Here is a 27,555-nt window from a genome sequence, read left to right as displayed (position 1 = left end):
CTGGTAAACAGCCTTTGTTGAGGGCTAAAGTGCTGACAAGTGCTGCATGTATTGTTAGTCCTACTCTCTCTCTCTCTCTCTCTCTCTCTCACACACACACACACACACACACACGCACACAAAGTCCCACCGCAAGGCTTTATTTCTCACATCACTTGTATATAAACACATACATTAGTGTGTGTGTGTGTGTGTGTGTGTGTGTATCCAGCCTGCTAATGGTCCCTGTCTGAATCATTGATGAGATCATTGATTTTAGTGAATATCTGATGTCACAAATGAAGCCGGTCAATCTGCAGTCTGTAATTACACACTGAAATACAGGAAAACATTACCAGAGAGAAAAAAACATGATCAGATTAGACTGCAGTTATAAAACTTTTAAAATTAGAATGATTAAGATACAATCGAATTTGTGTTTTATGCGCTGTGGTTTGTTCAGCGCACTATGATCCATAATTGTAATTTGATTACATGAGGGTGTTTGGAATGAATGTAATACTTGTAATGATGAGTTTTTACAGACTAAATAAATAAAGTAAAAACTGTTGTGTATGATCTCAGCTTGGCCTCTGCCTCCACCTACAGGTTGCTCTGAGTAAGTACAAGCATCAAGTGTTGCTGAATATTAACACTAGAAAGCATGTTCTGTTATAGTGTGTTGGTTTGGAAACATTTAGTCACATCTGTGAATGTCATTTCTTTTTTTTTCCTCATTCTTAACTTGTCTGTGGTAAAGCTTATGATTACTTTTGCACTCTTGCTGAAAAAAACAATGGAAAGTATTCAGACCGCAGCAGGCTTTGCACGTTTCTGTTGTTGTGTTGATTTAATTGAAATGTAATTACATTTAATTTTTTGCAATTAAATCTACAAACAGTGACTCAAAAAGATGAGGCAAAAACATATTTTTTGTCATTATTTAAAAAACAAACTGGAATCTCTTTGCATTTATACATGATATGGAGCCTTTGTTTGCTATAGCACTTTAAATAGGTCTTTCTCACAGTGGACATTTTGACTTGTTGTGGTAGGAAAAGCACAGGTGTTAGTGACTTAAATTGAATCTGCATTTTTTTCTTCTTCCAGTTTTAAGCAGTAATCCCAAATGAAAATCTGTAGAATTGAGCAGAATTATGTTGGGTTTTTTTGCTTGAAATGTGATAGATAATATTAACATTTTTGTTTTTAAAGGTACAGTGTGTGGGATTTAGGGAGATACTCTGGCAGAAATGGAATACAGTATAATAAGAATGTTCTCTTTATTGTACTGTATAATCCCTAGTGGAGCAGGTCCTCGTCTACACAGTCTGCAATGTTGCACCATCATGTGTCTGTGTCTACAGTAGCCCAGAACAGACAAACCAGATAGGAGCATTCCTATTTTTGTGTCACCCACCACAGAATAAAAAAAACATTACTGCTTTTTTTAACGTGAAACTGCTTCATTTAGCGTTTTTACTGGTTTTAATCAACCGGTCCGTTTGTTTTGAAGGGGAAGAGAGCTCAGAAGTAGATGTATTGTCAGAATCTGTAGGCGCAGATGTAGGCCAATAACACTAACGATGGCTCTGTTCAATTCAAGTGTTCCAGTGACAGTGAGCGGAAATGCACGATACCAGGACCCTGAGATCAAAGCAACAAAGTAGAATTCAGCCATCATTAATTTCATTCCTTACATCTGTGACAGTTCAAAATGTCCCCTGTGAAAAAATGCCTACTGCATCCTGTTCATTTGACTCTCCTCGAGATTAGTCTGGAACTTGATAGATGTCCACCTGTGCCGGCTGATTGGACATTATTCAGACAGGCCCACACCTGTGTATATTAGGTGCCACCATCATGTCTGCAATCAAATTGTGTTGAGGCATAGATCAGGACAGGAATTTAAGGAGTACAGTGGGCTCCATCACTGTGAAATGGAAGACATTTTCAACCACCAAGACTCTAAACCTGGCCATCCAGCCAATCTCAGCATGGGTGTCAGTCAGGGAGGAGACTAAGAACTCAGTGGTCACAGTAACAGAGTGTCAGAGGGAGAACATCTGTAGAGAGACCTGAAGATGGCAGTTTCACAGATACTTCCCAGCCAGGAGCTTGACAGGATCTGCCAGTAGGAATGAAGGAGTCACAGTACCTCTGTGAGTTAAAGATATCCAAAAATGTGTTTTGCTTTGTCATACTGTGTAGAATCCATTAATTAGATTACCCAGTGTTATGATTTAATGCTCTTGTAGTGTATTCATCTGGGCTTTTTGCCCTCAGTCTGATCTGCAGCAGGTGAAACACATGCTCAGCTGAATGGACGCCATGCCTGACGTGGCCAGTCAAACATGTTCCACTTGGGTTTTTTCCCGTCTGTTTTTCAGATAATTGTCTTTTTGCATCGTCCTAAAATTGTGTGATGATTGAGTGTTTTCTCATTTCCTGTCGTCTGTATACATTGCCAGAGCTGCTCTGTGATGGACCATCAAAGGCTCCGACCTCTGTCTCTCTTCCCTGGCTGTCGCTGCTTCATTCCAGACGTCTTGGATCTGGTCTTCGTCCTCCTTTGTCTCCTCTTATCTCTGCTCTTGAGTTGTGTCCCTCTTGTGTGTTTGTGTCTTCATTCCAGGTCTTGTGGTGGAGAGAAGATCATGTGGTGTAGGATCTTTCTGTTCTGGCAGCATCTAGAAATTGTTCGAAATCCTCCTGGATCATATTCTTCATTTATGCTGGCAATCTATCTTCCTATTGTCATCCTGATTTGCACAGACTAATTTTACTATTGTCTGTTCTGTACACACAACATCTAGTGTGTCTGTCCATCCTGGGAGAGGGATCCCTCCTCTGTTGCTCATCCTGAGGTTTTTTCCATTTTGTGGGAGCTTTTTTAAAAATCTGATTCACAGTCTGTGGATAGAGGGTGTTGTATGCTGTACAGATTTTAAAGCCTTTTGAACAATCTATACAACTAAAACTGACCTGATGTTGATGATCTTGTTTTGTCTGATGTGACTAACAGTCCAAAACCCAAAGATACAATTCTTTAGTGAGTTTTAAATTCAATTTGCTGGAGTATACCTTGCATGCTGTACTGCATGCTGCCATATTCTGTTGCAACACTAGGTGGAGCACAAGCTTAAGTATTTTATGGTTGCATCTTATGGCTTTTAATGAGTGAATAACCTAAAAGGATGTAAGAATAACAATGTAAAGTAAATTGTGTGAATGATGATTGACTGAGATGTGTTCAAAAGGAAAAAACTAGTTCGAAATATGCAAAATAATAGGTCAGTAATACTTAACTTACAGCCCATGGGCCAAATCTGGTCTGTGATGGGGTGCCGGGTTGTCCCCTGATGTTGCCCCCAAGCAGAATTCTGGGCTGATTATTTATACATATATATATATATATATATAAATTAATATTTGTTTATTAACTGGTCCCTTGCCTTCTGTCATTTTGCAAAAGTGGCCCCTGAGTAAAGCAAGTTGAGTTTCCCTGCTAATAGGAGCTAAATATAACAGTATTATAAGGTCTTTTGCCTCTTTAAAGGAGCTCCGTAAGGTATTCAGAGCATAAATACAGTAGTAAACCACTATTTGCCAGATAAAGATGCGTTTAAATGGTGCACTTACCGCTGATATCGAGATGAAATCGCAGCAGAAGCTTTGCACCCACCCTCTGGATCTCCCCTGGTAAACAGTGTTAGCTCGGTCAGCACTGTTGCTGTTGTTAACACTGTTGACAGATTGTAGATATCTGAATATCCAAACATTTCACTGCAGATACTTTGTTTTACTGCAGATGTTAATCTGTAGGGACCATAATATAGTCTGTATAATGTGTTTTAAGAAAATATACGTCCCCAGGCATTTCCACGTACACTTGTATCTTGATAAATGTCTTTCAGTGAAATTCTCCTGTGTGTGTGTGTGTGTGTGTGTGTGTGTGTGTGTGTGTGTGTGAGTTAGTGTGTAAAAATTACACATGTCTCTTTTTCATTGTTGTGAAACAGATAGAGTTACATCCGGATTAAAAACGCTCTATTTGTCTTTTCTGTAATACAAGCCAGATGTTACCTCCAGCACCGGGCCTGCTGTCACTCAGCCCGCCTCTGGCCAATCAGAGCGGGCCGTAACTCCTCCCTCCCTCCCTGCAGAGTATCAGAGGCTCGGCGGAGAGGAGGAGAGTTCTTCTTCTTTCTGCTGCCCTCTGTGAGTCCATCTGAACCTCTCTCCTTTTGCTCCCTCTCATAGTGCAGAGCTGCTCAATCACCCCCAGCTCTACAATGGAGAGAGGGGAAATCCTGGCTGTGTGTCTGCTGTGCTGGAGCTGCAGCGTGTGTGTGGTAACAGCCATCCAGAGGGCTGATATGTTTCCTTATGGCACTCTGAGTGGAGATTTGATTTTGGCAGAGGGCGACGATGAAACCTCCAGAGTGCTGTCCCTGCCCAAACCCTTATACTTCTACGACACCCTCTTCTCACAGCTATATGTAAGTAGAACTCAATTAATGCTCATTTGCATGATTGTTACTGACGTTTTTATGACCGCACAGCTCTCTGGCTGTGAAAGCGTGAAATACTTCTATAAAGTTTTGCAGGTGATGTTTGCAGCTGTTGAATCAGCTCCACAGTAGACCGGTGGCTATTTTTAATGGTGCCAATGGAGCGATTTATTAGCAAGTCTGTGGATTGACCACAAATGATTCCCTTATGCGGATTGGATGAAAATAAACATGTTTTATTTAACAGAAAAGAAATGTTAACTTATTTTAACGTCACAGCCAATTAAAAATCAGTTAATACCCGAGAGATTAGAGAATAACTGTAGTCCCAGAGGTGAAAGATGAAATAAAACTAGTAGTACTTAACTATAAAATTACTAAATTACAACACCTACAGCATTCAAATTTAAGTAAAATCATCCAAGTATGAAAGTATTGGTGCTCATTTTGCACAATGTCCCCTGCCAGTGTATTTTTACTATGTAATTGGACAGTTATAGAAAGTAACTTTACTCAAGTACTGTACGTCAGTGCAGTTTTGAGGTACTTTAATTCCATTTTAACCTGCTTTATACTTGTACTCCTTTAAAGTAACTTAGTAGTGTCTTTCCAGATTCCAATTACCAATACAAAATATGATCAACGAATATATTATGATGTAATGTTATAGGTTAGGCAACCCAGCACTATGTAACGTAGCCCCACCTTCACCAGCTGCAACATCGAAGAGAAGTACTCAGATACTGTACCTCAGAATTGTACTTAAGCACTTGAGTAACTGTGTGGAATGCACCCCGTTCCACCAGTGATTAGATGTACTCAACATGTCGCTACAAACCACTGAGTGTTGCTTTGTAAGACACTTGTCATACATATCATCAGAATGTGTCATGCTCTATCACACAGCATAATACATCAAGAGCAAAGCCACTAACTGTTATATGTGGGACACGTAATCAGGGGCCAGGGATCGTTGAAGGAGCCCCAGAGGTCCTTGAGGATGTTCCAGTGGTTTATGAGGGGGATCTAGGGGTTCATTATGTGGTTCCTGGGGTCCACGAGGAGGTTGCAGTGGTTTATGAGGGGATACGAGTTCATTAGGGGTTTGTGATGGTATTCCAGATATTTCTTCGAGGATTGTTTTTTATGATGAAATAGTCAGTGGTCTGCAGGAATACACTGGCAGCTGCCACTAAACTGCAGTACATATCGTTAATTACTGACTCTCTGTCTCTAGGTGGCTACCAATGGTATCATATCAGCCCAGGACCTGCCGATGGAAAAGCAATACGTAGATGACGACTTCCCCACAGATTTCCCTGTGGTGGCTCCGTTTCTGGCTGACATTGACACCAGCGGAGGGCGAGGACAGATTTACTACCGTGTGACCGAGACGCCCAGTGTGCTCAACAGAGTGGCCCAGGTCTGTTTATAAGTTTAATCAAATAAAATGTATGATTGAAAATTGGCTACAGACTTTTGTTGTCTTGAAACATGGCAGAAATGAGAGAACATATTTTGCACTGTACCTAACTACAGATCTGGATTTTTTCTCTTTTCAGTTCTTCATCTATTAGTTCAATCCATTATACATTCTGCCATTTCTTTTTTTCTTTTTACTGTTTTCCCCTCCATCAACCATTCATTCATTCATCTGCTCACCCAGGAAGTACATCGGGGTTTCCCAGATGCAAAATTCACACCCACACATGTTGTGGTTGCAACATGGGAGAATGTCGCGGCATATAAAGAACAAACTCGAACCAGTGGATCTTCAAACAAGGTAAGATGGATGGAGGGACTGAGAGCACTACGCCATCTTGTTTGTCTGAGAGTTGATTTATGACTGGATGAGTTCTTTTTATCATCGTGAAGCCCACAAGTATGTCTTCCTTCTTCTGAAAGACACAATCCCAAATTCCTGGAAGATGTGCATCACTTGTAATCAGCCTTGGGTGGGGGGCCTATTTGTAATTCCCCTTACCCTCCTAATCTGCCTCTTAACCTTTTCAAGGGGTCAGAGGTCATCTTTAAGGGTCATCAAAGTGCCCCCTCCTGACTCGTTATCCCCTCCTCCAATTCACACACAGGTAGACACAAACATGCCTTGACCATTAATGTTCACATGCTCTGTTAAACTTTACTTTCCTCCCTGTTTGTCAGCCAGTGAATAACTTGGTTTACCATCACTCCTCTCCACCAACCTAATTTCACCTCACTGCTTATTAGTTTCTTCCATATTCTGATACATTACAGCACAAAACCAGATTTTTCTGGCATTCTTATTGTCTCCAGCCCCAAATCAGTATTCTTGGAACAGTGACATGCACCTGTCCCTTTCACCTCACGCATTATATTTACCTCTGGTTATCTTCCTTCACACTCCTTTCTGAACTCTCCCGCACCCCTGTGGAGTAGGATGACACTTTAATTTACATGTCCGAAATTTTCTCTGAATTTCTTCGGAATTGTCGTGGCAATAATAAGCCTGTATTTTAATTACAGGGAAAATGGGAGAAAAGCTGGATATAAATCCAAGTAAATATCCACTTACTATTCATATTAAAATATTTTATCTCTACATTTGTTAAGTTGTATACTTGCCTGTCGACAAATTTCACATTTTTGCATGTTCAGCGGACCCACTGTTGGCTGACTGAAAGACTCTTTAAGTGATGCTAGCAATTAATTTAGTAATGAAAGGACTACTCAAGCGATGTAGTACGTCACTTTCATAAAATTTGGTGATTCCAGTGAGACATATTGAAAAAAATAATGGTCAAAATTGAGCCATTTTAAGTCTAGCATGGGTCAGGCTCGAGAATAAGAAGAAAACATTCAACGGTTGCGTATAAAATTACCTGAATGATTGGCGCTGCCTCTGCATCATTGGGCTCATAGAGCAGGCACACTAGAAACTTTGGTTGCCTGAGCTGGCTACGTCAGGTTTAGCACTTCGCTAACTTAAACGGGGCTAAAATTATTTAATTTTGTGGCTTTTCTAGCCTTGTCAAATGTTAACAGACAAATTTGATCAAACCCTGATAGTTACAAAAGTCATTTTGCTGGGGTCATGACGCTCAAAGAAATGTATCTGCTGTTTAACAAGCGTCTTTTACAATGCAAGTCGTCTTTTTGCGCCTAATGGTATCATGTGACGGATTCTGAAGTTGTAATTCCACTGTTTGGCCACTAGAGCTTCAGAGCCTAGTGCACTTCCAAGGGGCCTGGTCAAACTTCTTGAGCACTTGATCCGACCTCTTTCAAACTTTGCATCTGTACTTTGTAATGCAGACTTTGCGGAATAAGACCAAGCACGGTATTGTTATGGTTCTTTCCAGAAGCTTTCCCTAAGACATTATGGACCTCAAACAGAAAGTATCACCTAGAGGAGCACTAGAGGCTTTTTGTGAGTTCATCCATGGGAAAGGCTCCAAGTAAAGCCAGGCCTACTGAACCTATCGATCAAACAAACAGTGCTTTGTTGTTCCTGGTTTGTAGCATGTGGGATAGAGGGATGAAGGGAGTGGCAGATTTAAGGAAAAACCCCAGGAGATCTCTCTGTATCTCTCCCTCCTTCTCATCTGTTTGTCCTTTTATTTTACTCCCATGGTCTGGTTTCTTTTATGCTTCCTGCTCTCTTCCTGATTGATCAAAAGCTAAACATTCAAATAGTCCAGTGGGGATACGCTGCATTAAGCCTTTTACAACCGATCTCAGTACCTGGGGCTCATTGTGATCGCATTGCTGCCAAATGGACAAACAAGTCATTGCATCTACTTTAAGCCTTACATATTGGAGTTAAGTCTCAGTGTCTCTGTCCAGTGTTGACTAAATGCTGATTAGCATTTGGTGTCCACCTCTTAAATTGCAACATGTTTTGTGCTGGGAAAGAGTTTGTGTTGTTTTTTGAGGGTCTGTGTGGCTTGTCAGATTGAAGCAGTCTGGGATTTGCTTCACTGGGTCTCTCTTCGGACTGATAGCATCTTGCTTTGAAGTGATTAGCCAGAGGTGCTGGGTGGGGTGCATTGGGGGTAGAGTGGTATGTGTGTGTGAACTGATTAACCTGAGGTGTGTGTTTGTCGGGATGTGTATTTGGGGTGACGGGGTGGGGGAGGGGGCAGACTGTGTGGTGTTTGGGGGTCGGAAATGGAGATGAGAGGAGCAGCGTGGGAAGGACAAGAAGGAATATAGAGGAGAGAAAAGTAGATCCTAAGAGGGAGAGAGTTCACATCCCTAAAAAATGGGGTTGTGTTTTCTATGAAATTAGTCTTAAAGAGGCTATTATCATAATTGGAAAGTAATTACTTACTTGAAACCTATAACACACACTCCGCTGTGTCTGCTACCAAGTAACCCCAATTTGCTAATGACCAGAGCCATTTACAGAGAATCTGGCCTTCTGTATGTTCATGTTTTAAGAGGTGTTGACCAGGCTTTACCTTGAGCAGCATATTTCTAATCCCTCTTTTCATGGGAACACCTGTCATGTCGCTGGATGCTGTTACACAGTTTACCTTCCACTCCAATGAATGTCATTATTCTAAGCGGCCGAAATTAACTTCTCAGCTGTGGAGTGCTGCTTCACCCACAAAAAAGTTATGCCCTAACGTACTAAACAATTGGCCATCGGTCAATTTTAGCCCATCAGTCAGCATCTGTCACCCTAGTGTAGTGTGTCCCGCACTGATGGCAGTATTCAGCCCTTGTCAGAGGCTTTTTCGTCAATTCAGCATTTTGAATTGGTGGCAGGGCCAGCGGAGCCTGTTAGTGAGAGAAATCACTCTGATTGGCAGTTCAGGTCAGTGCTCAAGTGGGGAAACGGTAACGAGGAAAGCAAACAAACAGCTAAAGTCAAGAGGGCGTGAGATTGAACAAACTTGTTATTGCGCTCTTTAGCACAAACGGCTCGTGAATAATTGTGTTACTGTTGGTTAGCACACGGAAATTGTTCTTTCAACATCTGGTTGTGATGCTAATGTGCTAACTGGCTAACTAGCATCTTGAATCCATCCTGTCGGTCTTGTGGCTTCACTTTTTGAATGACAAATACAGACGACTGCAACCTGCTGGTATGATAGTTACATGGTTGTTGGCTGTTGGCTGTATTTTGTGGTGTGTTCAAGTGCAATGTTTTGGCTGAGACACGCGATGTGAGGTGACACAGGCCTTCGTTGTCACCAGTTCTTTGAAGTCGGTTAGGCTGTGTTCAGATATGAAGGTTGATATTGCTTTCATTTTTGTACAATAAATATGAAGTGAGACCCAGCAGACTACCTTCACTTTGCATGTCGGTTTCCATGTGATTAATCCCAGTGAACATGGTGATCCTCTGACTTTTCACCTAGGACCATCATCAGGTCAAAACTTAAATTTGCCCACTACTTTGGTTTATGACCAAATACCAACAAAGCTAATGACATTCCCATCAGCCTCAGCTGCACTCTGTGTCTAATGCTAATAAACAAATGTTAACATGCTAAAACATCAGCAGATAAGTATCAGTTTTTAGCAAGTTAGCATGTTGACCTTAGCATTTAGCTCCAAGTATGGCATGTCTAATACAGCTCACAGAGACACTAGCATGTCTGTAGACGCTAGGCTTGTTTTAATATTTTACAGTGGGTAATTGATTAAATGTCTCAATTAGAAGATCTAAAACATCCAATTGAATGTTCTGTGGTGGGATTCATGCTAAAAATGGGGGTCCATGGTCTTAGCTGCTGTCAGGCAAGAGATAAAGAAGTATCTGCTGTTGTACCTCCAGACTACAGAACAGCTTTTCTCCTCAACGCATCCTCTATAGTCCACCATAAAAATAGCTTATTTGTATGGGTTTGTAGCATTATAGACGGTTTATAAATAAGATGGTACACTTAAGAGTCTTTTTCATGTCCCTGTGTCACATGTGTTTCGCCACTGCCCTGCCCCTTTGGGAGACCAGCGTCAGGTCCCGAGTCTATTCATTCCAATGGGAGAAATGAATGTGAGCATAGAATATGACAAATTCTTTCGCCCCACAGCCACTGAAGTAATTACTGGACCCATTCTTCACAATGGACATATTTTCCGAACATTCTGACAATAAGATGGCATTTTTCACAAAGACACATCAGGAGAAAATGAACATTCTTGTTAGATCTGGCAACAATCATCTTGTACTCACTTGATATCAGTTATTAATCTTTCAAAATGAGATGACAAAAACAGACAACCACGCCCATTTAGAAGACCGGATGTGTACTACTTATCCCGCTGGCACAGTTTGTAATTGTCATCTTCTATGACAGATCATCTTGGGTAGCATGAAGGGACTACAGCTTGCATTTTGTTGTGCAATCCCGAGTTGTAGAATGACAGTCAATGAATCTTGAACTCTTTGAACCCATCATATGAAAACATGTGAAAGAACATGGTCGGGTGACAGTAGAAAGCATACCTTACAATAAACACAATATTGCATTACTGCCCTCATATTCCCATCCTGCGTGCTCCTGTATATGAGCAGCAATTTGAAGTGGAATGTGATTTTACATTTTACCACAGTAGACCCTTTTATTCTGCTCTAGTCCTCCCCTCGAGCTCTCTTCAAAGATGTATGTGCAAAAAAAGAAAGTGTTGTAGGTTGAACAGCACATTACATGTCCGCTGTGTGAAGGTCAGATGAGACTGACTGAATGAATAAATGGACTTCTCTGTTGGACTCGGCCCTCGCCTTTCATTTTGCTATTTGCTTCTCCTCCTCTGGCCTCCTCTCTTCCCTGTCTTTCTTCTTCTCTGTAGCACAATAGGAACTATTGTTTCTATTGGTGTTATTTGTTGTTTCTGGGGGGCTCCTTGCAGTGACACAGGGGGCATCTCTTGAAATATGTTCATCTTGGTTCAAAGCAGAGTCTCGCTGAAATTCAGCTTTCATTTGTTATTCTGTCCTTCTGCCTTGGGACAGATTCTGTCCATCAGCAACCATTTAGCCTGTCTGTACCATATCCTTGTAGCTGCACAGCTCCATAATAGCCACATGAGTTTAACTTGGGCACAGACTTGAGACTCGGGATCTGGACAGCTTTACTAATTACTAGTAGAGTCATAGTGCTCTGGTTTGTAGCTGCGGGAGAGATGTTCATGTTCACAAACCTTTCAGGATCTAAGAAAAGCAGCTATGGTTTTACCCACCATGTGCTCTTGAGTTGATCAAAAAGGGTTTGAAAAGCTTTCATAAGCCCTGAAGTTGTACAATTTCCTCGTGCTTATGAAGAGCAGGAGGGAATCCTTTTGAGTGCAGCTGAAGTTATAACAGGAAAGCCACCTAAAAAACCGGAGCAGAGATTTTCATATGACAACAGTGAAATACTGACTGGACTGTTCCTGGCCACAAGCCTGGGCTATGTATGTGTGTGTGTGTGTGTGTGTGTGTGTGTGTGCCAGTTCCCACGCTGTAGGCAGTTCCGTTTGTAGCACTCTGGCTAGGCTGGCAACTGGCCTGCAGCTGCTCTCTGTCTCTCTCTGCCTGTTTGCAGCTGTGCTGCGGCCGACAAACTGAAAAACCGGCAACCAACAAACAAGTGTAGCATGCTCATCCAGACCTCCCTCTCTCTCCGTCTTTCTCTTCTTCGGGATGTTCCAGGCTAACCAAAGTGGGATCCAGCTCTAGATAATTATAGGATGATTCAGAACATTTGTTACAGTGTGTTGAGTCACTTATGCGAAACACAGGCAAGATGAGAAGTCAATTAAACTGCCTTTAGTAAGGCAGAGTAGACTAAACTATTCTAAGAGAGAGCAAACGAGACCAATGAATAAACAAATACTAAACACGACCAAATAAAAGTAAAATACAGCGAGACTAAAGTGAGTGAGACCTAATAAATGCTTGCAGCTGCTCTCGGGGATACAAAAGTTTAATGAAGCCAGGTTATGTTACATATTAAAGTTACATGCTTGAGTTGAAGTGTACAGTATATTTAGAATATGTTCATCGCTTTACCTTACCGTCAGACTGCAATATCCCACAGGGAACTGAAGCTGTTATATCGCTCTCCTCAAAGCCAGACTCCATTAAGAAAAACAGTGATTAAACATCGCGGAACACAGGAGCTGCTGGTTTACCGCTGCCTCGATTTTTGCTTGTGTTACTCTGTAACTTTGGCATTTAATGGGGTTAGTTTGGATTCATGAAAGTCACACAATAACACAAACTAACTAACTGAAAACTTCCTAAATATAGCTTACATGTAACGTGTCATCACTCCAGCCTGCTTCTCAAAACTTGGGGCATACTGACTATGGATCAGCACCCCATACAACCCCAGCTGCAAAAAATCTGAACTATCCCAAAAGTCTAATGACCTACACTGTTTACTGTATATTACAGTCACACACATCTTTCATGGTCGCAAAAGTTACCATTAATCCAAAACAAGCAAACAGCATTTGGCCTACTTTAAAAGAATAGTTTGACATTTTGGGAAATATTTGCTTTTTTGCTTGGAATTTCATATAAATAAATTAAGTGTGTTTAGTTGCACCCCTCAGCCATCTCAATGAACTTCCTGTATATATTCATTTAATCTGTTGGGTACTTTTAGACTCTCTAACCCCCTGCGGTGTATTAGATAAACGTAGCAGACTGATGATGTTACCACCCAAACCTTAAAGGACGACCCTGACAGCAAACATTTGTTGGTCCCACAGACAATTAATGAGTGTCTGGTCCGTGTAAGGAGTGTGAGGACACTCTTTAAAAAAGGTGTAACAAAATGCCTGTAGGGATGTCGAGGGTTGTGAGCGTGTGTGTGTGTGTGTGTGTGTGTGTGTGTGTCACATACATACAAGGCTACACACTGTCTGAAAGTCTTTGATGTGTCTTGGCTGCAATTTGTTGTCTTCCAGCTGTGAGTCTGTAAAACTCACCAGGACGACTTTACGCACAGACAGACTCAGCAGCAAATGACCACACAGATAGAGAGGGGATGGAGAAGACAGCACAAATTAAAGGAGTGGTTTAACATTTAACAAAATGTTTATTTTCTTAACAGTTACTCTCTTGTTAGTACACCTTAATAAGCAAGAGCAAGCTTCATTACTACTTGACAAATATGACAGTGGTATTGATCTTCTGATCTAAGTGTCTTTAATAAAACATCTAAGTGTATTTTCCAAAAAGATCTTTATCCTGTACACAATACAATGGAACACCGACATTATTTAAAGTAGCCACTTTGTCAAAAACAGCATTTAAAGGATTACAATCCAAGAGGAAAACGCACTTTCTCAAACTTTTGCATTGGTCTGTCTGAGAGCTTCAAATTGAAAACCTCAGACCTTTTCAGAAAGGTGCTGGTGATGTCACTGCAGCTTTTTTAGCTAGGCCACTATCACAGCAAAGTTGAAAAAGTCCATCTGTGAGAGCAGATTGTCCAGCAGAGACAGGGTGTTGCTTGTGAGTGTTGTGATTTTATTACCGTGCTGTTGTAAGCTTGTTATGAACTGTGTAGTCAACCCTCTGTTAACGTAGCGTTGCATTAGCTACCTTACTATATTGTTGCCATAGAAACATGCTGGGAGCATTTTTAGTTATAAAGACCAAAACTGTTGTACCAGGCTGTAAACCTGTTTATTTCTACTGTTAAGTTGTGCATTTTAAACTTAAATGTCTATGGGAATTCTCCCTTAATGAGCTGGCCTCCAGTGGCCATTAGAGGAACTGCAGTCTTGGCACTTTCACAATTGCTTCATTTTTCAGTATCGGAGGTCACCACTTGGTCTGCGGTGTTTCAAGTCCACCTGGTATTGGCTCAGCTTGCTTGGAACCTTGACTGAGGTGGTACCAAAAAAATGTCGAGTCACCATGCTGTGGAAATGTGGCGTCAGAGTCTATGGTCATGCTAGCAGCTCTGTGACACTGTACTGAGGCACAGTGATTTGAGCTGGAAGTTAATGTCAACACCTAACATGCTCACAATGACACAGTAGAGTTTTCAGCACATTCACCATCTTAGCTTTGTGTGTAAAAGTGCTAAAATTGGCTACTTCACACTCAACACAAAGTACAGCTGAAACTGATGGGAACGTCTTAAGTTTCACATGTATTTGGTGATAAACCAATGTATCTTTTGGGGACCGTGGATGTCTGTACCAGACTGTGTGGCAAGCCATCCAATAGTTGTGAAGATATTTCAGTCTGGAACAATGTGTTGACCAACAGTGACACTACCATTAACAGAAGCACTAAAACATATAGATGGGGAACAGAAATGTAAAATTTTGATGGAAACATACACAAACTCACGCTTTCTTTTGTTCTCTGAACTTTTCGTAAGTGTTGGAATGAAAATGCATCTTCGTTTCTGTCTTCCCATATTTCTCCCACTGTAAACCAGACCCATGGCCTCTCCCCCAACTGTGCCAACCCCCCGCATCCTTTCATCTCTCTCCCCTCACCGCCTCCTCCCAGGAAAAAGGAGGGATTGCAGGGGAAAAAAATACAGACATTTAGAGAGGATATTAAGGACAAAGAAAAAGCAGATCCCCTCTCGTAGCTCCAGCCTCCTCTCCTCCTAAAGAAAAAAAAAACACAGAAAGACCCCCTCCTCAGTAATTACAAAGAGCCTGGAGGCTACAAAGTCTTCCCCGCCCACAAACAACAAGATAGTTTAAAGATGTTGATGTAAACAATTAGGAACACACACATACATTCACATGAGATGACTATAGGTGGAGGGACATCTGTGCTTGTGTAAGAGTGTATGTGTGCACACCCCACGTCTCACATTATAACGATGTCTGGTTTGTATGTCGTAACATCATCGTGAAAGATGCCCAGACACACAGGAAGACAGCTGTGGAGATCAGCATCTGGGCTGGGGGTTGAGAGACCGAGGTGTGTGTGTGTGTGTGTGTGTGTGCGTACAGATAATCTGATTGTGTCCCTAAGGAAAACAACATGGGATCACTCACAGTCTTCCACTCATTCACCAAATTTGTGTTTTTTTAACTGTGGTTTTGGAGTGGGCTGGACACCACCGCATGCACATAGAAAAAAAGTTCCCCAAATCCGCTGTGTTGAAAAGAAGGTCGGGTGGGAAAAGTGCCCCGATTCATTTACTCATACTTATTCAGTTCATTTATTTCATCCTAATCTGTGAAAATTAGATGTTTAGAAATTTAGACCCTCAGTGTGCCAGTAATTGGTGGTGGTCGGCGGAGGGGGGTGTGAGGAGTGAGAAGTCTCAACATGAATTCCAGCAGAGGAAGAGGAGGAGACATAGGGAGGAGGAAAGGGGAGGAGAGAGGAGGTGCGAGGAGAGGTGTGAAGTTTAAATATGAGGAGTTAGTGCTAGAATAATTTGAGGGTGGTTGAGCTGGGCCGACTGTGTACACACAGGAGGTGACCTCATCCCTCGGACACTCGTAGAACTGGAAATGATTAATAGATACAATCCTCAAACCAGTAAGCTGCTTTACTTTTTGCCATCAGGGGCAGAAAATTAAAACAAAATACTTAAATTTGACCTGAGAAAGTAGGTGTTTAAGGTCTAACATGTGTTAATAAAGTTATTGACAACCTTAAAGAGGAGTTGCGGAGCCCCTAATGTTTAATTCTCCAGCATCTCCAAAGACTTCAGATGCACACGTCCACCATATAATGGAGGGAACTCAGCTAATTCAGTTGCTTTGAAGACACTGGGTGATCTGACTGAGAGCAAATGAAAATTAAAACAAAATTAGCAATGCAAAAACTTAGGGACATGTAATGACCATGTTGTCTTAATCAGTAGCATTCTGGATTAAACTGATGCTCTTTCTCTTCTCTCTCTGTAGGTCAATACGTTCCAGGCAGTCATTGGTTACGATGAGACCGATTCATACGTTCTCTTCCTTTACCCTGAAGGTGGCCTGAACTTCTTTGGGACCCGCCCCAAGGTAAACTGGTTAAATACATGGCCCTAATTTTCCTTAGCAGACATTTTGACATGTTTGTGTAGGAAAAAGCACAGATGATACAAATAACACTAATGAATGAGAGTGACAGTGAGCCAGCATGCATGATACCAGGCCCCTGAAATCAAAGCAGCTAAATGGAATTCAGCCATCATTAATTTCAATTATTTACACCTGTGCTTTTCCTGCAGTTACAAATCAAAATGTCTTCTGTGAAAAAGGCTTTTTCTCAGCTTGATAAGCTTGGATATTTTACCATTGTTACTGTTCCATCTAATTATTTGTGGAAAATCTTGTACTTTCTTGTACTTTTCTGCTTCCAGGAGCCTTATAATGTTGAGCTAGAGCTTCATGCTAGAGTTGGCTTCAGCAGAGGAGAAGTCACATATCTGATCTTCTCCCGGACTGAGGGACCTCACTACAGTGTCACCAGCGATGTGCAGAGTGTTAAAAACCTCTACCAGTAAGCAAAACATCTTGAATCTTCTTTAGTATAAAAAGAATATGGAAATCTATCTAAAAAATACTGTTGTTGCTTCAATAAAAGCTCAAATTTTACAACTAAGGTTAATATTGTGACACTGAAATCTGTATCTCTATAAACTTATTTATAAACTGTGGCTAGAGAAGAAAGCTAACATTACTTTCCACAAAGAGGGAAGCTACAGTAGCTAGTTAACCGTTAGCTGTTGTTGCTAACAAGCAACATGGCAAGAAAAACAAAAATATCTGAAAAATACTGTTGTTTGAAAGTTTAAGTTTAGTTTAGAAGATTGAATATTGTGACACTTAAATTTATGTTTCAACAAGTTTGTCTATAAAACACTGTAAACTGTGGCTAGAGAGGAAAGCTAACGTTGCATTCTACAAAGAAGAAAGCTACAGTAGCTAGCTAATTACTAACTGGCTAGCAGGCTAATTTAGCAAAGCAGCTGTTGTTTATTAACTGTTAGTTGTTGTTGCTAACGAGCAACACACCAAAAAGTGGCCAGCCACATGGCGAGAAAAGAAGAAATATCTGAATAAAACTGAAGTATCTAAAAAATACTAGTATATTACTAGTACTATATAGTAGTACTAGTAATACTTAGTATTGTGACACTGGAATCTTTATCTCTATAAACATTTCTATAAAACTGTAAATTGTTGCCAGAGGAAAAAGGTAATGTTGCACAGTAGCTGGCTAATTACTAACTGGCTAGCAGGCTAATTTAGCAAAGCAGCTGTTGTTCGTTAACTGTTAGCTGTTGTTGCTAACGAGCAACACACCTCTAATGCTAGCTTTAATATAATACATTGTTAAATAAATGTCTTTATAGTCAGAGTCAGCTAACAAAAGAGTTATGTAACAAGATTGCAATTTGATAACTAGCTAAAAAAAAATACAGCTGTTAACATTAATTTTTATCTTTGAGCTAATAGCATCCAATATGCTTTCCAGCGTGTGCTTTGCATCTGAAAATAATTCACATTCTGACATGTCATTGCAGGAAAAGCACAAGCACAATATAAACCGGTGAAGTTACTAATGCACTCAGACTGGACTGTGTGCTCACACTTTACTGGTTTCTTGCTCTCTAGGGTTGGTAATACAGGAATTCCTGGGGTTTGGCTTTTCCACACTGGAAACCGTTACTCTTTCGACAACATTGTTCCTGCATCCACTGGTGGCCTCCTTGTTACTCCACCAAGTGGAGGATTTCACCTCTCCCTGGTAATTTTGCTTTTATTTTTATTCATTTTATGTACCGCCAAGAGTTGTTTTTGTGAAAACACGCGCAGAAAAGTCCTCTGACTCCTCCATGGTTTCTACTTTTAGGACACCACCACCCCTGAGTATGGTGAGTTTGAGGAATATACAGATGGCACTCTTGACCCTTATAATGAGGAGGAAGATGATGATTATCCTCTGACTGGCGGGAACCCTGCATTCCAGCCAGCTCCTGCTGGTGGTGACCACTCAGCACCAGATGCTCCCTCTTCACCTTCAGAGGATTCTGGTCATCAGGTGTCATATGGCAGCAAGGATGTACCACTGACCTCTGAACCCAGGTACAGTTCAGAGCCAGCAGAGAGGCAGTATGTTCCTCCTAATCATCCAGAAAGAGAATCAGAGGGAGGTGCTCGGCAGACTCAGGAACAGCAACCACAGGTAACACCAAAGCCTTCGTGCAGATGAAATGTATTAACGTGTTGTGTGTATGTTACTGTAAACACCTAATTGTGTAAAGGAACATTTTAACACAAACGGGAATCAGGGTTTTATTGGCATTTTAGTGCTTTTTAAAATCAAAGAACACTTGAAATACAAGCATTTCAAAGCTTCTACATCACATTTGTGTTGCATGACAGGAATTCATAAAATCCTCATGTAGACAGCAGCGCTGTGTGGCAATCTGATTAAATTCTCTGAAAACATCACTTGTAGTGGATTTGAAAAATGAGGGATTTAGACTGGCAGTGCTGTCTGAGTTTTGTAATAACGGTTTGAAATTGAAGTCGCTTTTTGTAAATTCTGTGGTTATAATGGAATGCTCTTTTGGAGACAGTATAGTGGCGTCAACGAAACACTGACACAACTGCACTCATTATACCCTATATACTGTACAGAATATGTAAAGAATGCACGGATCATAGCTCTCTGGTTTATAGCATCTGGAGAGAGTTAAAAAGTATTGGCTTGGCTCTCAAAGACAACAGGAAAAATATATTTGAAGTTAAACATAGCCAATTCCCCCTGTAGGTTCCTCTGGAGGTGGTGGATGTCTACCCCCCCCACAGAAGTGTACCACCTCTTTCCCCTGGAGGTCACGTGGTCAGCGTGGATGAAGACGATGTTGATTTTGACACAGGAGGTAAGAGACAAACCATGTGTCCATATAAATATCTGTGTATATATATGCATATATTGTCGGCTTAACTTATGAAAGGATAGTCACTTTGAGAAACAGGAGGGTAGCATTACTTTGCCCTCAGCCACAGAGCTGCTCAGCAGCTGGCAGTACAATACTGCCGTTGTGCTGGGCAGCTCCCAGGTGTGTGTGTGTGTGTGTGTGTGTGTGTGTGTGTGTGTGTGTGTGTGTGTGTTCAACACTCCCTCCCCTGCAACTACTCCCACAGGCTTTTGCCGTAAATAAGAATGTGTTCTCAGTCAACTTGCCTGGTTATGTAAGGGTTGAAAAGCCTATCTTATTAGGGTGTTTAACTCAGTTTGGAGTGATGAAATACAAATTTTCTCAGAAGAGGCAAAGAAATATCTGTCAACAGATTAAGCATTTTCCAGAAATGAATCACAGTATTTTAAGACCAAGGCCAATCCCTCGTCTAGTATTTAAGACAGCTCTCATATCTTGTCTAAAACAAGATGTTTTGCATCACATTAATCAATTATCCTTGGTTGTTTTAAGGTTATCTAGATTTTAAGACTTCATACATGTGTGAGGTGCTGTCATGGGTTAGCTGTCTATGAAACTTAGACAGAGCATACTTACATTGTGATATTGGTACGTGAGTTTCACTCCGTAGCATTGGCACATGTGTGTGTTTATATGTGTAAAAGCACATTCATTTGTCTCTTGCGTTTGTACAGTTCCTGTAAAAACAACTGGACATCCTGTGTTCATCTGTATGCGTGTGTATGTGTGTCTGTGTCTGTGTGTGTAATGCCCTGTAGGATGATAGAATGCTGCATTTTGATCCCAAATCAGCCATTTACTGAAAGAGAAACAGAGAGACACACAAAAAGAAATACTGGAGAGAGCAAAGCACTCATTTGGTAGTTATGCAAGTTGTATGTGGTGTTTTGAATCCAGTGCAAATTACTGCAAGCAGGATTGAGAAATCTTTGACACGTTTTTTAATCGTTACTGCACTGTTTTAGCTCTTGAGTTACACGAATGATGTCATTTTAGAGACATTTAAAGTCCTTCATCCCTTTTGAGACTTAACAGTTGTGTGAGTGTGTAAGTGGTCTGAGAAATATTGTCAGATATGTGGGTGAAAATGTAACTTTTTGTCTGCTCAGCAGTGGTGACTGCCACTTTTCATGCTGACTATCCACTTCTTTTTTTGTTTATTTTGAATAAATCAAGAACAGAGTTCATCACTTCCTGTTTGTCAGGGGATTTTTTCTCAGGAAGAAATGATCATCCCTGAGTGTTTGAGAACAGCACATGTATTAATACTTCTATGAACTACGTATACTGTACAATACATTATATATATTACTTTATCAATGTATCGTGATTTTTATCCTTCTGAGGTTAGACTTGTGCCTTTCAGATGTCTTTTGGAGTTCATGAAGCAACAGTGAATTTGTGTGCATGTGAGTGGATTAGTGGGTGTGGGAGGCAGCAACAGCTGGTTTTTCTCCAAGTAGTGCCTTGATGTGTGTCTTTGAGAGTGTGTGTGTGTGCCTCTCCCTGTGTCTGGTCCACCGTCTTATTCTTTCTGTCCATCTGTACTTAAATGGAAATAACCTTTAATGTTCTGTCTCAATTTACACGTGCATGACTGTATGATGTAAATACTGTAAACCAGGGGTGTCAAACTCATTTTAGTTCATGGGCAATATGTAATCTCAAGTGTGCCAGACCAGTAAAACCATTACACAATAATCTATAAATAACAATACTTCCATTTTTTCCTCTTTCTGTCAGTGTAAAGAAGAAGTACACCCTAAAAACAGATGATGAACAGCCTGAGATGTCTTAAGCATAAAATATGTGCAATTTCAACAATACGTCAGTTTTTCCACAATCAGTCACGACTCCCTGTCATGATGTGCATATTTCCATACATTTGCAGTCCTGTGTAGTAATATTAGCAACACCACACCAAACTTAAGTGAGGAAGCAAGTTAAGTTATCAGCTATACAAACCATTTACAAATCTTGGTCTTCACAAGTGCATCAATATTAGATGTGCAAAGTCATCCAGTGGGCTGGATTGGACCCTGTGCCTGTCACAATAGTCTCATTTATGCTTAACATTTAGAGCCTTCTGTTCGTTCTATGCTTTCCTTTCGTCCATATTACGCACATTTTCTGAAAGCTTATGGATATGGATGAAATGGAGCAGTACCACTAGAAATCATGGAGGCAATGTAGCGTAGTTCAAGCGAGATATGACCGTAGGAGACAATGCAGAAAGAGTGCAAAGAAAGAGTAATAATACAGGTTGATGTGAAGATTGCAAATGATGGTAATGGTCTGCATATACACTTTTCTCCTCCTAGAATCGTGGATACAAGACAGAATAGTATAATATATTTATTGTTTTGTGTCTGTCATTCATAATCATTATTATTTTCTCTCTGTCTCTTAGTGATTCATTACACTACAGAGAATAAGGAAACATGTGCCAGGTATGTGAAGACTAGATAGTGTGATATTTACCTGTTGCTGCTGGTGTAAGAAATATGTATTCTAACTATTTGTAGTGGTTGATTGTTTGAATTGGTGACTGTATAATGGAGTCCAAATTTTCATCAACAGCATTAAACATGTCTTCCATTGCTCTCTGTTCTCATTTTAGATTCCAACAGCAGTGCTCCCAGAATGCATTTTGCTCCGACTACGCCACAGGCTTCTGCTGTCACTGCCGGCCTGGCTTCTATGGAAATGGACGCCACTGTCTCCCTGAGGGTTAGAGCACTGTCATTAACTCACCCAGAGACATTAACTTTATTGCGTTTTTAAAATGTAGTAGCATTATTATTTTTTCGTTGTAATCCCTGTGCTGCCCCTCCAGGTGCTCCACAGCGTGTTAGTGGTAAGGTGAGCGGAACAGTGACTGTGGGTTCGACTCCAGTGGAGCTGAACAACATTGATCTTCATGCCTACATCGTGGTGGGAGATGGGAGAGCGTACACTGCCATCAGTGAGGTAGGAGTTTGCTTTAAAAACGTGGTATGAATTCTCTTCTCTTCATCCACATTTAATTTTTCTGGTTTGTCTGATTTCTCTTTGTAATCTCTGTGCCGATTGGTTAGGTACCCGAGCCAGTGGGCTGGGCTCTGATGCCACTTGCACCAATAGGAGAGCTGTTTGGATGGCTGTTCGCTCTGGAGCTGCCTAATAGCCAAGCAGGATTCAAAATCACAGGTAAACTGTGTGTGTGTATGTGTTTGGTTAAGTGTGTTGCCTTGTACATTTTGAGTCTTGAGCACATCTGTAGAGAGGTGAGGGAACTCCTCTACAGTGTGTGTGTGTGTGTGTGTGTGTGTTGTCGGTCTCCCAGCCAGCTGTATTGTCTCCAGGGATGTGATGTGATATCAGGCTTCCACCTCCCCTCTCTAATAGGAAGCAGCTGCATGTGTGTGTGTGTGTGTGTGTGTGTGTGTGTGTGTGTGTTTGAATGAGCTTGCATGTGTGTTCTGTACAGATTTAACCATTGCAGACATTCCACTTTTTATATGCAACTGCCGCACTGTTGATGTGTCTGCAGTAAGAAATTAAATAATCTATAAATAGGCAAACAGGAAGAGAACTGATCAATCGAATAATTTTATCACCAGGTGCGGAGTTCACTCGGCGTGCAGAGGTGATCTTCTACCCCGGAAACCAGCGCCTGTCAATCATCCAGACAGGCCATGGCCTTGATGACCACAACCACCTCACTGTGGATACTGTAATCAATGGCAACGTGCCCTTCCTGCCCCCTGCGGCTGAAGTTACCATGGAACCCTTCAAGGAGACCTACCAGTACTACCCATCTGGTAACCGTAACAACCAGAAGAGACAGCTTGTGTGTTACATGTGATGCCTCCGTTTCCCTAACTCCTTTCATTTTGTCTTTCCCCAGTGGCCACCTCCACTTCTGTCAGGGAGTTTTCAGTTGTTTCGGCAGAGCGAGGCTCAGAGTCCTTCTCCTTCCAGCTGAAGCAGAACATCACCTACCGAGACTGTCGACATGACAACCGTGCCGCTGTCCAGGAAACGCTGCAGATCACCATGGAGAGGGTGTTTGTGATGTACGTCAAGGAGGAGCGGATCCTGAGATATGCTATCACCAACAAGATCAGCCCAGTTGGAGGTGAGTCAAACTGGGATTAGATAGAATTTGGTTTAATGAAATACTTAATTACACACAAGTATCCTCCTCTTTGTCTTCTTCTTAATATTAAAGGCAAATACGTATAATGACAACATTATTATAAGTAGAATCAAAGATAAGTCTTTTAGGTTTAGTCTTGAAAAGATATGTAACAGTTTCAGAGGCTTTCAAGGAGTGTACAACTGGGTTGAAAGAAATTAGATTAAACTTAACCTTATTTTTTTGTTCCACAACTTGACTGATTTGCTCGGTGTGAACACAATCGTCATTACAAACTACCTCGCCTTCCAGACCTCCTAACGTTACACAAAGAGCACAATGAAAGCGTACAAGAGTCTAGTGGACTATAACTTTAAAGTGTGCAGTTGGGTCCATGACTGAAACAACTGCCTTCTTGTTTGTGTCCAGATGAGTGAATGTGCTTGAGTATAACCGTCTTTTGTATTTAAACTCTGTACATGGATGCACCCCTGTCTGGCTAACGTTACTAGGTAATGTTAGCTAACTTAAGCTACTATTTACTACCTGCTAGGTCAACCATTCCCAGAGGTCTGGTGAAATGCTGTTAAAAATCTGTGTCATGGCTAAAAACATGGAGAAGCTGTCACAGCACATTGCAATTTCATCCCACCTGAGGCATGTTAAACACAATGCTTTAACGTTTATGTTTGACATTAGAAGATGAAGGTTTTTGATCCACATTTGCTGCTATTTTCTATTTGTGGGACTTAAAGTGGCCTTTGTTTCACAAGAGGCAGTAATGCACCAAAGACAAATATACATTGTGAATGAAAAACAGTGTAATCTTGTATGAAGATTACATGGGGTCAGGGAGTCTCATCCATCACATGGACAGCAGCTACCTCATGATGTCTCGCCAACTTTGGCCAATTTATGTTGAGAGCCGAGTACCTGATTTCATTCCAGACAATCCCTGTCAATCTGTTAGTGGGCAAACACACTGAAGGCGTTGAAACGTGAGGTTTTCTGTTCCAGGGCCACAACGAGCAACCAGGCCACCTAGTAATTGTTGCAATGCTGCCACAGAAACCTCAGCCAAACCACGGCGCAGAGTTGGACAGAGCTTAGCTTTAAACACACACGCTGCAAGCTGAGGGATAATTATACACTGGAACCATAGAGAACAATGTTGAAATGTCCGTATTACCTCTGCTGTTCTGGGTTCATTGTCTACTTAAGGCTGCAGTAACACTACACCACTCTTAGGGATCATTGTAACCGCGATTTGCGTCACAGCTGACTTTGGATATTTGACTAGTTTGGTTTGTTCATTATGAGTGGCATTTATGGCTTAAATCTGGACAAGTGTAGAGTGAGCTGGTTGAGCAGTGAAAACTGAATGGAGGACAGCAGTATTCAATGAGATTTTAGAATGAAGAGAAATGAATAAATATGAGGGTAGAGAAAAATGTGCACCTTATTGTTGAGTTTGGTTTCTCAAAGTTGACCAACATCAGCCAGAGAAACAGAGGTTTCCTAAAGATCCCAGTCAATGGGAAGTTGAGCACAGACAAAAGCACACATTCTTCTTCTTAATTATGTTTGATTACCCCTCTGTCTTTTCTTCCTTTGCTCCATTCATCTTCTCTTGCATCATCTGCACCCTCCCTTTCTCCAGATACCAACAGATAAACAGAGACCGATACAAATATGGAAATGTGTATAGAAATACTGCATGAACATGTCATGTTCTTTTTCTGTCAACACACAGCGGTCAGTCTTTCTTTACCCACTCTATCTGATGAAAACCAGATAGAAACAGTGACACGAGACCCCAAAAGATGGACAGGAAACTAAAGAGGATGAGAGGCAGAGAGAGACTGGATTTTGTTTCCCCAGTTTTTGAATCCAGACCAAGTTTCTGTCATTTAAACGTCAACACGTTGATTAAAAAGGTTATGATGACACATCTCGCACATGCACATGCACACGCACACGCACTGATATACCCAGAGCACAGCTGGAAGAGCTTTCGGGGATCAGGGGGTTTTGTAAACATGAGTTAAGTGGAGTGTGTGTGTGTGTGTGTGTGTGTGAGAGAGAGAGAGAGAGAGAGAAAGAGAGAGCATGTGTGTGTTCAGTGGTCTTACACTTTCTGGGAAATAATATCCTGGCCAATGACAGATTTTCTATCGGGGGGGTTGCCGGGCAGAATAGCTGCCCACTGATGTCATGAGAATCAGAGATTGCAGAAGAACTTAAGGCACTGAACTGATAAAGACACAAAGAGCGAGATACAAAGAGTGAGAAACCAGCAGAAACAGACAGAGAGAACAGATAACCTGACTTGAGTATGTGTTATCAATATCTTACTAGCTGTCATACCATATAATCCGAGGTTCTAATGAATCTCAAAATTATTTTTTCTTTTGTCTTTATTTTTAATTAAGACAATTAAGGCAGCTACACAAAAAGTACAATATTATTTGTTGTAAATAGGTTACAGTGTAATTTTATTGTTGCAGTCTACCCTATAAACTAAAAGCTGTGCAGTGTAATGCCAAATATATAGGCTAAGAAAGTCGGCCAAAAAACAGTAAAAGGTCTTCCAATGTAAGTACTACCCAATTTAATATTATTTAGTAATAGTATAGTGTGTGTGTGTAACCTATATGCTATATAAAAATGTATATCTTTTAGTTCAGTCACAAAACAGCCTACACATGAGATTTATGTCATGTTATCTGCTGGTACAGATGAGCAGAGGCATTTTATCAACTTCCGCAAGATATATGACAGCAGCGATCACCGTGTACATGACTGGCTGGAGCTGTCGCTCGAAACTTTCCCTGGCAACCAGTGGAACAGACTTGAAGCCCTTCTGTCAGCAACTTGCAGTCTCTGTCCTAGCAGACTTTACATGATGACAGTGAACATGTCACAGTATGTGCGACTGAAGTCCGCGAGGGAATTTGTGAGAGGCAGAGTTGAATAAGAGTGGTCAAGATTAAAGCAGCAGAGGCCGTGTGGTTCATAGTGCGAGGCCTGAGAAGTACTGAAGGCTCATTAAGATGCTACTTTCGTCACTTTAAACACCACTCTCTTAAATTTCAGGTCATTTCGATGTGTCAGTAAGAGTCAGTGATGATAGATGGCGTTGCTTAAAGGGTGATTCCACTGGATTAAAAGAGAAGGCAGTGCACCTTGACCAGCCTGATACAGCTATAGCTACGCCCCTGTAAAAGCTGCCTGTGTGTGTGTGTGTGTGTGTGTGTGTGTGGAGGAGTTTTGTAAGAAGCAAAGAAGCAACAGGTGGGAAACTGCAGTCATTGCTTTGATGGTGTGTAATGCATGCGTGTGTGTGTATGTGTGTGCGTGTGTTTGTGTTTGTGTTCTCCACCCCTCTCTCCCGCTCGCCTTCTCTCTCTCTTTCTCTCTAATTATCCCTCAGTCTTTTCTCCCATCCATGTGTATCTCGCCCTCTCATCTCCCCTTCTTCCCGGCCACATTCAGGACTTTGAAGAGTCTCTCTCTCTCTTTGATAACGAGCCAAAACTGGCCTAAGGAGATGGAAGCAAGCTGTGTCTGTGTGTTTAATTTTGTTTAGGTGTGTGTGTGTGTGTGTGTGTGTGTTGTTTACAGTGGATGATGCCCCTGATGGTAAAGAAAAAATCCACCCTAAAACACTCATTAAAACCAGATATTAGTCATGAGAGTTTTTTAAATTTTCTTTTTGGTGGTTTGCTTGTCTTATTCTTGTGGAAAACTGCGCATATGTAGACACAAAGATCAGCTGGACTCCAAACCTCTAATGGCAATGGCATCCTTAAAATTCAGCCGAACTATATACAGACACCAAAAACGCTTAGTTTAAACTTAATATAAATGCCATATTTGGAATTATATTTAGATGATGCAGCAACAAGGTTGTTAAATGAAAACCGCACTACTATACGGTATTTAGGGGAGATATTTAGACAATGTGAAAACAGTCATCCATCACCAGTGCTGTATTTCTTTTATCTGACCACAAATGCAACAACAGAATTTTCTTTGAAAGTCAAAACACTTTATTTTTCATTACTTTTGACATTTTTAGAGCTTT

At 41.2% G+C, this 27,555-nt stretch overlaps 1 protein-coding gene across 12 annotated transcripts in view; it reads left to right on the top strand.

The window, feature by feature from the left end:
* Nucleotides 1-4,169: 4,169 nt before the first annotated feature.
* The window catches only part of nid2a (nidogen 2a (osteonidogen)), a 42,320-nt gene continuing 18,934 nt past the window's right edge, over nucleotides 4,170-27,555 (top strand). For 11 of the 12 annotated variants that reach the window (XM_050063139.1, XM_050063145.1, XM_050063143.1 and 8 more), the window contains exons 1-14: nucleotides 4,170-4,481; nucleotides 5,731-5,916; nucleotides 6,160-6,276; nucleotides 16,314-16,415; nucleotides 16,757-16,896; nucleotides 18,015-18,147; nucleotides 18,253-18,585; nucleotides 19,177-19,288; nucleotides 21,759-21,798; nucleotides 21,969-22,078; nucleotides 22,185-22,318; nucleotides 22,426-22,537; nucleotides 22,951-23,151; nucleotides 23,238-23,468. In XM_050063139.1, the coding sequence (XP_049919096.1) occupies nucleotides 4,275-4,481; nucleotides 5,731-5,916; nucleotides 6,160-6,276; nucleotides 16,314-16,415; nucleotides 16,757-16,896; nucleotides 18,015-18,147; nucleotides 18,253-18,585; nucleotides 19,177-19,288; nucleotides 21,759-21,798; nucleotides 21,969-22,078; nucleotides 22,185-22,318; nucleotides 22,426-22,537; nucleotides 22,951-23,151; nucleotides 23,238-23,468 (2,158 nt within the window). In that variant the 5' untranslated portion in view covers nucleotides 4,170-4,274. The remainder of the gene's footprint in view (nucleotides 4,482-5,730; nucleotides 5,917-6,159; nucleotides 6,277-16,313; nucleotides 16,416-16,756; nucleotides 16,897-18,014; nucleotides 18,148-18,252; nucleotides 18,586-19,176; nucleotides 19,289-21,758; nucleotides 21,799-21,968; nucleotides 22,079-22,184; nucleotides 22,319-22,425; nucleotides 22,538-22,950; nucleotides 23,152-23,237; nucleotides 23,469-27,555) is intronic. The other variant, XM_050063134.1, reaches the window with a different exon arrangement.

The sequence above is a fragment of the Epinephelus moara genome, chromosome 15, assembly GCF_006386435.1.
Source record: "Epinephelus moara isolate mb chromosome 15, YSFRI_EMoa_1.0, whole genome shotgun sequence".
Lineage (NCBI taxonomy): Eukaryota > Metazoa > Chordata > Actinopteri > Perciformes > Serranidae > Epinephelus > Epinephelus moara.
The sequence above is the reverse complement of the archived record's forward strand: the minus strand, read 5'-3'. Positions and strand labels throughout refer to the sequence as shown.